Genomic DNA, 17,865 nt, shown 5'->3' on the forward strand with positions numbered 1-17,865 from the left:
TGTTAAAAGTCAATGCCAAAGCAAACACATAACAGACACTCAAACACAAGGTCGCACTGTCAATGCTTATTTTATTGATTTTACTTTCAGTGCACACATCAGGAACATTCATTGTTTTATGAGCATCAAGTATTTAGACTGGCTTAATGATATGTGATCATACATTAAACAATAAAGCAGAACGTCAAAAAATAATGATAATCACAATGATGATGTTTAAATGTGAATAAAAGCCTAAATTCAATGTGTTCACCACATAGGCAACAGTGATCGAGTCTCTTCAGAAAATTTGGACTATTACGATCTCTTTATGAACTTTTTGAAGCGTCAAAGGGGTAGTTAAGTAGATGTCACTGGAGCGACAGAAAACTCTCAGATTTCATAAAACAGATCATAATTTGTGTTATGAAGATGAACGAAAGTCTTTTAAATGATGTGAGGGTGAGAAATTAATGAGTGAATTTTTATTTTTTGGGTGTACTGTCCCTTTAAGATGTTTGTTTACTTAATCACAAACGATTTAATTTCTCTGCCGTCTTCTCCAATTACAACAAATATATGTTACATCTAATCAATAAAACTTACAAAAAGTTTTCCTACACATGATGCAAATCAAGGCACGAGTTCCTGGACCTGAGGAATGATGATGTGATACGCTCGTCGGAGATAGTGTGGATTTAGTGTGAGTTGACACTGTTTGCTTTGACATTAACGTTATTCAGACAGACCTGTGTTGCACACCTAGTTAATAGAATGTCGTTTTTGTAAATGTCAGTCACAAAGTAAGTATTTATTTAAAATAAATACTTATACTCGAGAGAGTTTCGCTGTCGAGTCGTGAATTTGGAAATATCGCAAAAAAAAAAAAAACTAATGCTAACGCTAACCGCATTGCTAATGCTAATGATGATTAGATTTGTGTTCATTTTTCAGTGTTATTTAGCAATATTAAGGTAATACGAGCTTATAGACAACACATTAACAAATTATTCACAAAATTAATGACTTTTTTTTTTCATGACTTCTAAAATTATTCATAAATAGGCGACAAGTTGTTCGTTTTCAATTCAGAAGAAGTAGAAGGTCACCCATTAGCCAAGGTTTGTCTCATTTAAACATTTAAAAAGATGATTATTATTTAAAAAAAAATGTAGCCTATCAAAATTAAAAGAAAAAAATAAACATAATTCAACGGGGAAACGATTAATTTTCTGACTAACAGATATTTTTTTTCTTGTTTTAGGCATAAACTCACTTAATTTGTGAATAAATCAGAGAAAACTTATCTAATGTCGTTATTTGTACTGGAAAACAAGTCAGAAATAAGTTTTTTTTGTGACACTATTTTAAGGTGTCATTGTTACAGTGTGATTATATATTTAAGTACAGAGTAATGATAATTAACAACAGGCAATTAAGGGTTATAGGATTAGGGTTTTGGTTGAGAATTTTTGCATAATTTACTACATGTAACATAAGTAAAAAAAAAGGACACTGTTAAAAATGAAGTGTTACCCATTTTTTACAGTATAAAATTAATTTGTAGAAATGGACATAAATGAGTCAATTGTTCCCATTTATGCACCAGATTATTTGCTCCTGGGCAAATTGTATGAGAAGTGTTTGACTTTTAACCCTTGTGCATCAATTTAAAAAAGTTACACATAGGTAAAAAGAGGACAAAAATGTCCATGTCAAAAAACTGTCATAAAAATGTGACTCTTTGGAGCACAGACTTAAGTTTGGTATCATTTTAAAGAAGACCCTTTGCAGATTATTGCTGAAGTAAAAAAATAATAATAAGTAAATTCAAAAAAAAGTTATATAGGTATAAGTTTATGAAAATTATTTATAAAAAATATTTTATATAAAATATATATTTTTTTTAATCGGGTTGAACTCAAAACTGCAATAAAATCAAAGCCATAAATCTAAATAGGTTGCGTTCCAAATTTGAGGATGATATCTCAAAAAATGAGCTTTTTTCAAATATCACAAATATCGTTGCATAATTTATCCAGTTGGCTCTATAATATGCCGAAGCAGAAAACAGGAATGAAGCGATATATTTGTTTTATTGGCCAAACTTAAAAAAAAATGGCAACATCTATGGAAGCTTGTTTCCGCCATTGAATAAAAAATATAATAAAGAATTGTGACTTTTTATCTTACAATTCTGACTTTTTTTCTCACAATTCTGACTTTTTTTCTCACAATTGCGAGTTTATATCTCACAATTCTGACTTTATTTCTCAGAATTGCGTGATATAAAGTCGCAATTGCGAGTTATAAAGTCAGAATTGTGTGTTATAAAGTCAGAATTGCGTGATATAAAGTCAGAATTGTGAGATATAAAGTCGCAATTCTGAGAAAAAAAGACAGAAGTGTGACTTTTTTTCTCACAATTGCGAGTTTACATCTCGCAATTCTGACTTTATAACACATAATTGCGAGTTTATATGTCGAAATTCTGACATCTTTTCTCAGAATTGTGAGATATAAACTCGCAATTGCGACTTATTAGGCCAATTCTTTTTCCCCCATCAGAAGAGTTTAAATCTCACAATTCTGACTTTATATCATGCAATTCTGACTTTAAAACTCGCAATTGCGACTTTATATCACGCAATTCTGACTTTATAACTCACATTGCGACTTTATATCACGCAATTCTGACTTTATGTCTCGCAATTCTGACTTTATAACTCGCAATTGCGCCTTTATATCACGCAATTCTGACTTTTTATCTCGCAATTCTGACTTTATAACTCGCAATTGCGACTTTATATCTCGCAATTCTGACTTTTTATCTCGCAATTGCGACTTTATATCACGCAATTCTGACTTTATATCTCGCAATTCTGACTTTATATCTCGCAATTCTGACTTTATAACTCGCAATTGCGACTTTATATCACGCAATTCGGACTTTTTATCTTGCAATTGTGAGAAAAAAAGTCAGAATTGTGAGATAAAAAGTCGCAATTATTTATTTTATTTTTTTATTCAGTGGCGGAAACAAGCTTCCATACTGATAAAAAATTGTAAAAAATAAAATTTTGAAGCCTTGCCATCAGAATGAAAGCCTCTTAACAAAGATTGCATAATTTTATAGTTAACTGAACCGGGGATTAAAGATTGCAGTTTTAATGGGTTTCAATGGGGACATTTTTGTCCAAAAGGCGCTGAGAGGGAGTATTTTTTGTACTTAATGCAAAAAAATATTTTTTTAAGAAAATGACGGTGAAATAGTAAAATTCCAATAAAAATACACACCTGTGCCAAGTTTTTTGCAGTTAGCTTTAACACAGTCAAAGTGATCAAAAAAAACAAAACTGAAAAGGACAAAAATGTCCATAAGGATGCACAAGGGTTAAATGCAAATCTGAGCCAACGTTGAGCTCTTTTCTGAGGATAACTGAGATCATTTTGTCATACTAATACTCTGCTTGCTGTGCATTTCTCAGTTCTGCATGCTGTCGTTGCATGTGTGCGCTGATATATTTAGGCTGCATGCCTTCAGTGTCAGAGAGGAGATGCGATCTGGAAATAGAAATGCTTGCTCTGTACTTGAACCGGTTCGGCCCCAAGACCACGAGGTGAGAACGACTCCAACATCACGCTACGTCAAGAACAATAACTCAAGAGTTATTACATTTCACTGGTTTTGTCCGTCCTTCTGTTAGACTCTCACACATGAATTATGTTGAATATCTGTCAGCTGTTAAATATAACTACACAATTAGATAATACCAGTTTAGCTCAAACAACCACCAAACATGTTGTTCAGTCTGTGTGTAAAGGTCACATTAGCAATTAAAGGTCAAACACTATATCAAACACGGTCAGGTCAAAGTGCCGGAATACATTTTCATACATTTTACTAGTCACTGTATGGGTAGTATGTCACAGTTTACTTTATTTTGCTCTCCTCACTTGCATAAATGAACTATAGCCCTGCACACACTGGTAAAAAAATATTGAAAATGACGGTGTCTGAACAATTTTTGGTTTGACTGCAATGTGTGAGACTCATTGTGAGCATGTGTTGTCGTCACACACACCCTCATGACTGAGATAGTTGAAGAGCTGTCGGCAGCTGTAGATGTGTGAGGGACGCGGCACTCATATGTCAGATGACAGACTCATATCTTGTGTTATTAATAGAGACTGGCACTTTCAAACAATGAAAATGTCATTTTATTATTTTATGTTGAGTTTTTTGGGGGGGATTAGGAGTTACTAGCATTAGCATTCTTGTTCAGATTTTATTTAAAGGTTTAGTGGAAATAATAATATTTTTATATTAAATTCTGTCTAAATGTATAAACTTAAATCTGAACCATAAGAATAATGTAGTTATGTAGTGTGTGTGTTATTATTTACAGCATTATGACTCAGTTTGTTTGTTTTTTATGCAAATAGCAATGAAATATTGTAAATACATTCACTAAAATAAATACTTTATAGAACTTATGTAAATTATTAGAGTTATGCTGTATACCTTTACATACATTTCTAATTATAAATAGGCAAATGCTGCACATTATCATAAAAATAAATATTTTTTTCCCCTGGATTATTAGAAGGAAATTAGCATTTGCATTTTTGTGCAGAGTTTATATCAGAGTTTATAGAAATTATCTTTAATCTTTATGTATTATAATGAATTATAAATAGGCAAATGTTTAATTACAGGTCACTACAAATTAAAGGTCACTACATAGCAATTGCTTTTTAACGATTAAATCTGGCTTTTAGTCATATCATTTAGATTAATCAATTTGTATGATTTAGATATTATTTATGTAATTATTATACCCTTAAACGATCACAAATGTTCAATTGTAGTTCATCAATTATGATTACGCAGATTTTAAATGAATAAATAAATATATAAGGTAATGTAAATATGCTTTAGGATCGATAGATAGCTATAAAATGACTACTTGCGAGCTTAAATGTTCATATAAACTAACTTCACAACTTTTATTTGCGCTGATGTACAGTAGCGAGACTTTTTCTTGTCCTCTTTCAGAGACCGCTGTTTTCTTCTTGCTGTGTAAATTTGTTTAAATGTTTAATATTTTACATTTTAGGGCTGGGCAACGATTAATCGCGATTAATCGCATCCAAAATAAAAGTTTGCGTTTTCATAATATATGTGTGTGTGTACTGTGTATAATTATTTTGTATATAAAAATTCACACACATGCATGTATATATTTAAGAAAAATGTTTTATTAATATATAAAATATTAATATTTATATTTAATATAAATTATGTATAAATATACATACAAATATTTCTTGAATATTTACATGCATGTGTGTGTATTTACATATACAAAATAATTATACACACTACACACACACATATATTATGTAAACACAAACTTTTATTTTGGATATAAAAGCTCTTGCCCGTTGCCCAGCCCTAATTTTAATACTTTTATGTAATAATACTGAATCGCGCTGCTTCTCTCGCGATCGCAGTTTCACTCTTTCTCAGCATGTGATTGGCTGTTCGCTCCTGACGTCACACCTAAACTCAAGATCATAGCCTGATTTGACAGAGAAAGTTGATGATCAGCATCATGGTACCAACAAAGTCTGGTTGGATTTGTTTGGTTTTGTCAACTAGCCAATCAACATGGTACAGGCCCCGCTTAATCAAACTGAACGGCCAGGCTGGTTTACCAACAGGACAAACTACAGGTCAGTTGATATTTACCAGTCTGAACCAGTTGGCAATTCACACCAGCCGACACAGAACATATGCGCCTATTCTAGCTGGACAGCAGTCTGTTTAATTTTAGATAGGCGTCTCAGCTGGCAGAACACGTGACCACCGACATATGCATCTCTATAACGCTTGACGCATTTACATTTATGCATTTAGCAGACGCTTTTATCCAAAGCGACTTACATTGCATTTCAAGCTCTACATTTACATTCCTATCAGTTCGTGCTTTCCCTGGTAATCGAACCCGTGACCTTAACATTCGCACATCCCATGTTCAGTTAGGGAATATATGCGCATCGACCTATGTGGGTGTTGAAATTCAGGAAACAAGTGTCAGCGGGAATTTCGCTCATATGCGAGCTTTTGGTAACACGAGAGCGCAATGACACGTATCCTAATATCATCGTGCAATCATAAAACACGATATCAACAAAGTCAGTAAATCAGTAACTATGTTTTTATGACTAGTATAAGATAAAAAGAATGAATGCCTTATTACAAAATAGTATCAAAGGGTAGTTGGGACCCAGTTGGGACAGTTGTGTAGGCTATTACTCTAGTTAAATTATATTTAAATTCTCATACACGATTAAAATGAATCTAGAAGACATAGACTATCTATCGAAATTACATTTCGTACAAATTAAGTTTTAGTTGATCATTTTCTCAGCGCGTATAATCCTGGTGCGCATTTGGAGACGCGCGCTTTACGCACACATCTAATACTACAAAATGAGACAAATAAACATTTTTTTTCATTGAATTATAGATCAGTATTGATGTAAAGCTATCCATTCTGACGGTCCGCGTCCACTTTTGTCCCAAGCAAGTAATATATTCCATGATCCACAAGCCCAAGAGCTGATGGAAAGCTCTTGAAAGGCAAAAATGCATTTTCCTCACCTGTTTCCAGAAGTAAATTAAAGGTGACCTTCAGCCCTTATTTTAGGCACTATCATTTAGATGGAAATTCCTTGAAGAATAATGTTTCTGTACGTGGCGTCAGATATATTCCAAAGTTTTGGGGGATCTTGTGCTCAAACCATTAAAGACCATCTTCGTAAAATCACACAAAGGTGAGTGCAGCTCTGGACACCTAGATTTACGAATGAAATAATTTCAAAAGCGTAGCAGCATTAGTTTGATGTCGGGAGGAAACACGGGGAAGATTTTATTCAACAAACCCAACAACCAGGAGCGCCAAAGACCGTTTTATTTGCTATTATTCACTCGCTTACATACAATGTCCAAAGCCTGGTGGAAAGCATCGCTTCTGCTTGTGATTTGTTTTACACATTTTGCACCTTTAGACACACAAGTAAAGACTCAATGTAATGTTTGATACTTACTGTAGTCTAAACTGTATCTTAGTAGCCTATCTTCCGCTGAGGGGAGTGTGAGTGTCTGTTGCTGCGGTGGGTCTCGCGCTCTTATGGAGGTTGTGTCAGGGGTGTTTCCACATCTCATCTCATCTATTTCTGGTTAGTGTCACGTTACTCTCGGCAGCTCTCGCCATATTTGGCATTATTAGTTCGGCGACTGCCCAGCTGGCATTTTAACGTCGCAGGTGCCATTGGGTAATCGTTGAATTTTGAGGTTGTACAAATAATGTTGATTTGACGTATACATCTAAAACATTGTTGATATTTCTATGTTGAATCCATAGTGAGTTAAAGGAGAACTCCGGTGCAAAATGAACCTTTGGTCTGATAACACATCGGTACCTACATCGGTTTCTTTTTTTTAATTTTTAATTTTAATTTTTTTTTATTGAACAATAAGAACAAAACAAGAATAGAATATACATATACAGTGGCATTGACAAATACAGGTAAATGAGTAAGCAAGGCACATATCACTTAAGGTAAAAATAAATAAATAAAAATAATTACAATGAAGAAAAAAAACCCATAAAAAAATAAATAAAATAATAGTAATAATAAATTACAAAGGGGTCACTTTATTCCTTTTTTTAAAAGCTCAAGGTCTCTTATAATTCCAGTCAATTTCTGGGCCTTTTTACTTTTCATGCATTCCAAAGCTGGAAAAAAATTGCAAATCAAGTCTTTTTTTAAATACAGAGAAATAAGGTTTCGTTTTCATACATTTGGATTTATGAATAAAAAATGTTCCCAGTATCAACATTCAGCCCATTCTCACTCCCAAGGCGTCACCTAACTGACGCCTTGGGAAGCATTTGGACATGCTTCAATATCTGACGCTTTAGGCGCCCTTTAGCGTCAGTTAGAGATGACGCCCTAGGATCGCGTGTACCCTACCCCCACCCCACACCTAAACCTAACCGCGTCCTCTAACAGACGCTTTCCTTTAGCGTCAGTTAGATGACGCCGTAGGATCGCGTCATGTAAGTGACGCTAAAGGGCGCCTAAAACGTCAAATATTGAAGCATGGTCAAAGGTGACGCCTTGGGGTGAGAATGCGTTGAAGAAATTCGTTTCTTTTCTCGTTCAATAGCATTCCAAACATAATATGTTTTCTGGCAAAAGTTGAATCTTTGATTCCAACCAATAAGACATATTTTCCCAAAAAGTATTTGAAGAAACACAAGAAAAAAAGAAAAAAAAAGATGATCAGTTGTCTCTATGTCAACTTCACAAAAAGTACAGGCATTTTCTTCAAAATCAAACCGTTGTCTTAAGAATTCACTAGAAGGGTATACTCCATTGAATATTTTAAAATGAGTTTCCTTAGCTTTAGGAGCACCTACATCGGTTTCATGATAATGAAGAGTTTTATCTCTAAAATGGTGTTAGAGATAAAACTCAGGTGTTGAAAATTAGCATGTATGCTATAATCACTAAAAACAAATGCATAGGCTATGGCTCGTCCAATGTAATTGTATGTCCATGTCAAATAAAGATATAAATAAAAAAATAAAATCTGTTTAGGCATTTAGGCTAGTACTAGTAAAAAGAAATCGCTTTATACCACTAACAAGGCTCAAAATAGCCTAACACTTACACAGTGACATAATGAGTGTCCCTACATGCAAAACTAAGCTTTGAGAACTTTGTAAGTACAGACCGTTTACTTTATAAAGACAGTTCACTTCGTGTATACAGGCGGCGCCATCTTTGGAAAACAATCACAACAAGTCAAACCACAAACGACGTGCTGAGTGATCTGTATGAAGTTCAGTGAACTTACACTTACTGTAATTTGCACTGTCCCTGCTAAATAAATTAATAAAATTAAAACAGAAATTTGCCCCCCAAAAAAAATGTTCATTGAACTTCTGAACTGTATAAACGGCGTTCGGGGATCGACTTTTGACATTTGTGGAAAATACTTGTCTTGAAAACACAGTTTTCTCAGTGTTTTCTTCTCAATGCTTGTCCATGTGTTGCTGGTGCAGTCAGTGGTTGGAATCCAACATCCAAAACCACTGCTAGAGAAATGAACTGTCTTTGGGGGGGTTTGATGACATTTACTCTACATCTGTTGGTGCACACTGCCATCCTGTGGACATTACAGTGTAGTGCAATGATCCACAGCGCCATAATGAAAGATTTACAAGCCAATATACAGGTGAAAGGCGAAAAAATGAGAATATCGTGCAAAAGTTCATTTAATTCAGTAATTTAACTTAAAAGGTGAAACTAGGCCTATATTGAAACTGGGGTTTTCATAAGCTGTAAGCCATAATCATCACAATTATAACAAAAAAGGCTTGAAATATCTCACTTTGCATGTAATGAGTCTATATAATAGATTAGTTTCACCTTTTAAGTTGAATTACTGAAATGAGCTTTTGCACGATATTCTAATTTTTCGCGTTTTACCTATAAAATGCCGAAAGCAACCCATCAGGTGCATTTTCAACTCATGTGTCTTTTACCAAAAATTCTGAAACCTTTTGTTTATGAAGCAGACTTAAATATAAGAATTCTAGATTTTATCTCAGGTGACATTGATGTGTGTTTTACATGCGTAAATGTACTTGATAAATCATCAAACGTACGCTACTATAGGCCTAACTCACTCCGCAGTGCTTGAGCAGAAGTATTGAGACAGCGGTTTGTTCGGCGAGGAGAGGGTTAAGAGCGAATGTTGCTGACCGTGCATGCGCGCGTGAACTCCCACAGTGTGATCAATGCCTGTCCGCTTCTCTTCTGCCCGGTTTTAGTGGCTCGCGGAAGACTCGGACTATGCCGTTTACGCACTCCAGAGTCCCACATCATCCGTGCTGGGAAACCACATCACTGACTGTACAGTTTTAAAATGTATCTCAAGATGCCAAACTTGATTTTAGTTTTATATTTACTTCAAGGACTGACTCATTTTATCAGCGCGCAAAGTTCCGCGCCCTGGAGGAACCGGATCAAGTGGGTGAATAACGGCCAGGTGTTCAATTTAATGAGCACCGGCTCTGAGTATCACGCACCGGTGCCGTCCAGAAGACAGTCCAGGGTTTATCCGAGCAGAGATGCTTCCCGGGACGGGACCATGCGAATTCGAGTGGAATCGGTTGAGAGACCCGCTATCAGCGTACCGGATAGCAGCACCGCGCTTTTGGGCCCCGACCGCATGCAGTACATAGTGGCCAACAGCCGCGCACCGGGTGCCAGACAAATGCATGTGCGCCAGAGGCTCAGAACAGCTCCAGGAGGAACCAGAAGTAACGCCACGGTCCTGTCTGAATACTCAGGTGGTGGGGGAAATACCGCACGGAGGGCGCCTGTGGTTGCCAATCTCCAACAGCTGGCCGCGCCCACGGAGAATCCAAACACCTTCAATTCAGATTATGGAAATAATGAAGCGGCTCTCCACAGAGCGCAAGCACCAAATGTCCCGGATGAGCAGGGAACAGCGTCTGAAAGTATGGCAGGAGATGATCCACGCAACAGGAATACCGTCTTCTACAACATCTATCCTCCCGGGGGCCGGACGCTCATTCCCCGCAGACCGCCGCCTGGCACCGGGTATGGCACCAGATATTTCCAGAACGGTGAGCTGTGCGTAAAGCACGAATTTAACCTGAACATATGCGTCAATGCGCGGGGTTTGTTTAAATGGCATGTTTTCAGTATAGGTTATGCTTGTGTTGTGCGTGTCTGCAGGTCTTCCGGACCTTGTGCCAGATCCATATTCCATCCAGGCGGGCTCATATATCCAGCGCGTCCAGATGTACGCGCTCCGGTGCGCGTCGGAGGAGAACTGCCTGGCGCGGTGTGTGAATGCACATCATCTTGATAATCATCATAATTATTATCTGTAGACAGCGGGCCCAAAATGTATTTAGATTAGGCTATAGCCGTTTTGACTTTTAATTATGAATTCTTGATATCAACAATTAAAATCTTCACTAGTTAAAATGCTAATTCTTGATATCGGGAATTAGATTTCTACTTGTAACAATGTACATTTTTGATCTCAAATTACATTTCTACTTGTTAACTCTTGATATGATGTCATCACTGGCTGAAATAGGAAATATTAAATTTCAACTAGTAAAAAAACGATAATTCTCGATATTTGTAATTGTATTTTCACTAGTTTAAGTACAATTTATATACAAATTCAATTGTTGATAATATATAAAAAATTGATTTCTTACTAGTTGAATTTCCAATTTCATGTATCAGAAATAGTCGTTACGCTAAACAATGCTGGGTTGTTTTAACCCAATTTTGTGTCATATATGGACAAACCCAAATGTTGGGTTAAATAAATTAAATATAGGGCTGTGCAAAAATTAATTGTGATTAATCGCATCCAAAATAAAAGTCTGTGTTTACATAATATATTTGTGTGTGCTGTATATAATTATTTTGTATATATAAATACACACACATGCATGTATATATTTAAGAAAATGTGTTATTCATATACAAAATATTTATATTTATATAATATAGATTATGTATTTATATATATATACAGGATTTAAGCGCAAATAATTCTTAAATATATACATGCATGTGTGTGTATTAATATATACAAAATAATTATACACAGCACACACAAATATATTATGTAAACACAAACTTTTATTTTGGATGCGATTAATCGCAATTAATTTTTGCACAGCCCTAATTAAATATAAATAAATTAAATTAAAAATAAATTTGTATTAACTCACTTTTTCCAGTTCAATCAACTTAAAATTTTAAGGCAACCACGTTACTTACTTTTTTAAGTTAAACCAACAATATTTTTTTACAGTGAATCACATTCATGAAATCAGAAATGAACATCGTCACTAGTGACAATCAAATTATTGATATATCAATAATGAACGGTTTTACTAGCTGATATCAAGAACAGACCAGTAACCACTTAATTATTGATAGAAAAAATTACTAGTACGAATTGTGTTTCTGATATTAATTTATAGTGAGCTAAACTAGTACCAAATCAATTCTTGAAATCAACAGTTGAATTTGAATGGCAGCCTATGGTGACATTTAATAGTGAAAAGATATCAAGATTTATAGTTGTCACTAGTTTTTTAATCGAATTCTTGAATTCTCAACAGTGACGTCATTGTTGATATCAAGAATTTACATGTTTACTAGTAGAAATTAAATTGTTAATATCACAAATTCATATCCTGTGAATGATTAAAAGGACATTAATGCTCTGTTCAATGACAGAAAATGTGCATGGTGTGCATGTTGAGTTTGTAATTTCTTACCATGTCGAAAAACAGACTGAGTGAAGTCTGAAAATATATGTTGCGTGATTTGAATATTACTCAGAGCTTTTTAGGCAGCCTGGTTTATTCTACAAACATATCCAAACTAATTTTCAGTTGGGTGCCGTCATCATCATCACACTCTAAACAATGCTGGGTTGTTTTAACCCAAATTTGGGTCAAATATGGGCAAACCCAATTCTTGGGTTAAAAATGTAATTTAAAAACTTTCACTTTCAACTGTACATGTTTAACCCGACATTTGGGTTTGTCCATATTTGACCCAAATTTGGATAGAAAAAACCCTGTGACCCTGTGATCCATAAGTTCATATCTTTCATGTTTCAGATCTGCGTACAGACCCACGGTGAGAGACATAGACTACAGGGTTCTCCTTCGCTTCCCACAGAAAGTCAGGAACATGGGAACGACTGACTTTCTGCCGGTCAAACCCAGACATCAGTGGGAGTGGCACAGCTGTCATCAGTGAGTTTGAGGAATACTTCTTATATTATTATAAAATGGTACTAAAATCTCCTTTAATGTTGTACAATCACTGCAATTCATGCAAATTGCTTTCATAAAGTTGGGGCTACTGCTATATAAAATACAGTAATGTTCAATAAAAAGTTACATTTCTTAGTATTAAAAATCAGAATAAACAGCGCAACAGTTCATTTCAGAATTTAGAATCGGAACCATTTGATTTATACGTTTTATGTGATGCATTTAAATTGCTTTTTATAAATTATGATAGAATCATAGTACTAAAACCCCCTCCAATAACTTGAGAGCAACAGCAAAATTATAAAATATATTAAAAGTTCAATAAAAAGTTTTGTTTATTAGTTTAAAAAATGAACAGCAATATACTAGCCTATGTAATATAGTTCTTTTTACACCACTTCTCGTGCAGTTACAATTTAGAATCGGAACTGTTTGTTTTAACAAATGTGTGTGAGTTGTGCATATGTGTATTATAAAATTTATTTGAGTAATGCATATCGATTTTATAAAATGTATGCAAATGATGCATTATGTAAGTGATTCATATCGGGTTTAAAAAGTGTATGTGAGGGATGCATTATGTGAGTGATGCATATCTGTATTATAAAATGTATATCAGTGATGCATATCGGTTTTCTAAAATGTATGCAAGTGATGCATTATGTAAGTGATGCATATCGGTTTTCTAAAATGTAAATCAGTGATGCACATGGGTTTTCTATATTGTATGCAAGTGATGCATTATATGAGTGATGCATATCGGTTTTCTAAAATGTAAATCAGTGAAGCATATCGGTGTTAAAAAATGTGTATCAATGATGCATATCGGTTTTCTAAAATGTATGCAAGTGATGCATTATGTGAGTGATGCATATCGGTTTTCTAAACTGTAAATCAGTGATGCATATCGGTGTTAAAAAATGTATATCAATGATGCATATCGGTTTTCTAAAATGTATGCAAGTGATGCATTATGTAAGAGATGCATATCGGTTTTCTAAAATGCAAATCAGTGATGCATATCGGTTTTCTAAAATGTAGTTCAATGATGCATATCGGTTTTCTAAAATGTATGCAAGTGATGCATTATGTAAGTGATGCATATCGGTTTTCTAAAATGTAAATCAGTGACCCAATAACGGTTTTCTAAAATGCAAATCAGTGATGCATATCGGTTTTCTAAAATGCAAATCAGTGACCCAATAACGGTTTTCTAAAATGCAAATCAGTGATGCATATCGGTTTTCTAAAATGTAAATCAGTGATGCATATCGGTTTTCTAAAATGTATGCAAGTGATGCATTATGTAAGTGATGCATATCGGTATTCTAAAATGTAAATCAGTGATGCACATGGGTTTTCTATATTGTATGCAAGTGATGCATTATATGAGTGATGCATATCGGTTTTCTAAAATGTAAATCAGTGAAGCATATCGGTGTTAAAAAATGTATATCAATGATGCATATCGGTTTTCTAAAATGTATGCAAGTGATGCATTATGTGAGTGATGCATATCGGTTTTCTAAACTGTAAATCAGTGATGCATATCGGTGTTAAAAAATGTATATCAATGATGCATATCGGTTTTCTAAAATGTATGCAAGTGATGCATTATGTAAGAGATGCATATCGGTTTTCTAAAATGCAAATCAGTGATGCATATCGGTTTTCTAAAATGTAGTTCAATGATGCATATCGGTTTTCTAAAATGTATGCAAGTGATGCATTATGTAAGTGATGCATATCGGTTTTCTAAAATGTAAATCAGTGACCCAATAACGGTTTTCTAAAATGCAAATCAGTGATGCATATCGGTTTTCTAAAATGCAAATCAGTGACCCAATAACGGTTTTCTAAAATGCAAATCAGTGATGCATATCGGTTTTCTAAAATGTAAATCAGTGATGCATATCGGTTTTCTAAAATGTATGCAAGTGATGCATTATGTAAGTGATGCATATCGGTTTTCTAAAATGCAAATCAGTGATGCATATCGGTGTTAAAAAATGTACATCAGTGATGCATATCGGTTTTCTAAAATGTAGATCAATGATGCATATCGGTTTTCTAAGATGTATGCAAGTGATGCATTATGTAAGTGATGCATATCGGTTTTCTAAAATGTAGATCAATGATGCATATCGGTTTTATAAAATGTATATCAGTGATGCAAATCGGTTTTGTAAAATGTATGTGAGTGATGCATTACTTAAGTGATGCAATATTGTTTTCTGAAATGTCGTTTTCATTATTCCTTATGAAAATGCACTTGTGTAAAGTACATTATTATCAGACTCACGTTGAATCCCACATGCAGGCACTATCACAGCATGGATGCATTCAGTAACTACGATCTCCTGGACATCGGCACTGGACGGAAGGTCGCTGAGGGACACAAGGCCAGTTTCTGTCTGGAAGACACCGGCTGCGATCCGGGATTTCGCCGCAGATACGCATGCACTGCACACACACAGGTACAAACACACACCAGACCAGCAGCGCAACTATTGCAAACAATTCTGTCATAAGTGTGACCATGGACCACAAAAACAGTCCTGAGGGGCAATTTTGTTATATTGTGACGTATCAAAGCTGAATGAATAAGCTTTCCATTGATGTATGGTTTGTTAGGATAGGGCAATATTTGGTCAATATACAACTATTTGAGAGTGCAAAAAATCGAAATATTTAGAAAATCACCTTTAAAGTAAAAAAAAAAAAAATGCTGGGTTGTTTGAACCCAAATTTGGGTCAAATATGGACAAACACAAATGTTGTGTTAAAAATGCATGGTCATATTTAGTGTTTGGGCTTAATAGAGATATCATTGCTGTATTTTCAGGGTTTGAGCCCAGGCTGCCACGACACATACGCTGCCAACATCGACTGCCAATGGATCGACATCACAGACGTCGCTCCTGGGAACTACATTCTCAAGGTATGATGTGTTTTGAGAAAAGACGATGCTGACGTTATGGCATTTCTGAATCGGACCCTGTTTTCCTGCACAGGTCACTGTCAATCCAGACTACCTGGTGCCCGAGTCGGACTTCTCCAATAACGTTGTGCGGTGTGAGGTCATTTACACTGGCATTTACATCCAAACAAGAAACTGCATCATAACTGGGTGAGAAAATGTGTTTTTGTATTGTATTGCAGCACATTAATATTGCAATAATCCACTACATGTATTTCTTTCTCACTGTTCCCACAGGAGTTAAAGCCCTCGGGTCGGGTCAACAAGATGATTTTGTTTAAAGGCCTATATAATAGGTTTAACTATAATAATTTAACTTGAAACATTCCTTATAGATGTTGGAATAATATTTAATGACAAATGTACTGTATCTATTTTATACGAGTTGGCGAGTGTTTTTGTGATGTTTGCATTTTAAGAGAATGTCTTTTTGCAACATGAATAACTTTAGTATTTTGCTTTTTTTACACAGATTATAAAAAAATATGTGCATTTACTTATATTAGCTATGATATTGAGGGACGTTTTGTGTTTTTATTGGATGGTGAATTCCCAGTGGTCGAGTGTTTTCCTCCTCTAGTGTAAAATACACACTCGGTTTTCCAGGTGTCCTTCGATATTTCTGTGCAACATCTTGAAAGACTTTGCTGAGTGTTTCCTTTGTCTTTGCCATGATTATAAGAATCGTTCCAGAAATCCCGGACTTGGATGGACGAAGTCGTTTGTGGCTTGATATGCAATAAACAGAAATGGAGAGAATGTAATACAGAAAATGGATTGTGGTTCTTTTCTAAACTCCTTCTTCATTAAATCACGGGTTCAGTCAATACAGTAAAGTTCAAATGAGCTATCAGGAGAAATGTTTAAACAGGAATGAAGGCATTATTGAAGTGTAGATGTGGGATGAGAGCCGAGACTGAGCCAAAGACATCAGAGTCTGAGAGCTTAAAATTCAACTCTGTCGAACTATTGGGTGAAAGTCTTCATGGTTGGGAGATTATGACTTTGGAACAAATGTAGTTTATATTTTTAATAAACATCCTAATGGGGCACTTTGTCATTTTCAGCTTTTTATTTTTCATGCTTGAGATGAAAACTGAATATTGTTTGCATTTGTCAGCGTTATCTCCCTCTTGACCACATTCTATTTTGGACTGATTATAATAGGATTTACATGCATTTCACACATTATTTTACCTCCTTTGAAGACAAGCAACTTGTGCATGCAGAAGGCAATCCCAGAATGCATTTCAACTCATTAAAAAATCCATAATTGGTGGACAAGGTGAGAGCGATGTTAATTATGTGAGTGTAATTTCTTACGATCCTATAGACCATTTCACAAGATGTAAACAACACTGGTCCAGAAACACTTCCTGTTTCAGTTTGCAACCGTTTTCTTTATTTCACATGTAAAGAAAACATCTTAAGATGTTTGTTTAACTTTTTGATTCAGTTTTAAATGTTCTGTTGGTTGTATTTTATCCCAGCTTTTATGTAGTGTTAAAAAACTGAAACAGGAAGTGCTTCTGGACCAGTGTTGTTTACATCTTGTGAAATGGTCAATACGTATCTTATTAATAATGAATACTTTAATTATGTGTTTCACGAAATAGTTAACCCTGCCTGGGTCATTCTAAACACTGGGTTAAGAGAATCCTGGGCGTCAAGTTTGTTATTGCTAATAATTTTCAAGGGGTTGTCAAGGTTTTAATAAAGCCTAGTTCACACTACGTGATTTTAAGCCCGATTTAAGCCCGATTTGCAAATCGTTGAGTCGCCGACAAGTCAGGGTGTTATCGCGTGCAAATCGCGGGCGATTAGCGGACGATTAACGCTCGCCAATCAGTTAGTGTGAAAGAGCCAACAACGCATCAAAGACAGCTCGCAGACAGCTCGCAGACAGGTCACCGAGCTCAGAAAAATATCTAGCATGCTAGATATCTCGCGCAGTCGCGCGACTCAATCTCAGTG

At 35.1% G+C, this 17,865-nt stretch overlaps 1 protein-coding gene across 5 annotated transcripts; it reads left to right on the forward strand.

Annotated features, from left to right (window-relative positions):
- Window positions 1-519: 519 nt before the first annotated feature.
- On the forward strand, window positions 520-16,941 carry loxl5b (lysyl oxidase-like 5b). 5 transcript variants are annotated; one of them, XM_089131558.1, is made up of 10 exons: window positions 520-682; window positions 3,468-3,599; window positions 5,497-5,718; window positions 10,038-10,715; window positions 10,828-10,936; window positions 12,753-12,890; window positions 15,232-15,388; window positions 15,757-15,852; window positions 15,926-16,041; window positions 16,129-16,941. In XM_089131558.1, the coding sequence occupies exons 3-10, from the start codon at window positions 5,586-5,588 to the stop codon at window positions 16,133-16,135; spliced, it is 1,434 nt and encodes a 477-aa protein (XP_088987684.1). In that variant the 5' UTR covers window positions 520-682; window positions 3,468-3,599; window positions 5,497-5,585; the 3' UTR covers window positions 16,136-16,941. The 5 variants fall into 5 exon arrangements, with proteins under 5 accessions (XP_088987684.1, XP_088987686.1, XP_039521520.2 ...); XM_089131560.1 differs by lacking the exon at window positions 5,497-5,718; XM_039665586.2 differs by lacking the exons at window positions 3,468-3,599; window positions 5,497-5,718 and having other exon boundaries at window positions 9,894-10,715.
- Window positions 16,942-17,865: the final 924 nt, after the last annotated feature.

This window comes from Pimephales promelas, chromosome 5 (genome assembly GCF_988280905.1).
Source record: "Pimephales promelas chromosome 5, fPimPro1.hap1.1, whole genome shotgun sequence".
Taxonomy (NCBI): Eukaryota; Metazoa; Chordata; class Actinopteri; order Cypriniformes; family Leuciscidae; genus Pimephales; species Pimephales promelas.

Coding starts and splice junctions, on each gene's coding strand:
- loxl5b (XM_089131558.1), top strand. CDS start 5,586: ATGATCAGCATCATGGTACCAACAAAGTCTGGTTGGATTTGTTTGGTT. Junction 10,716..10,827: donor CACCAGATATTTCCAGAACG/GTGAGCTGTGCG, acceptor GCGTGTCTGCAG/GTCTTCCGGACCTTGTGCCA. Junction 15,389..15,756: donor CATGCACTGCACACACACAG/GTACAAACACAC, acceptor CTGTATTTTCAG/GGTTTGAGCCCAGGCTGCCA.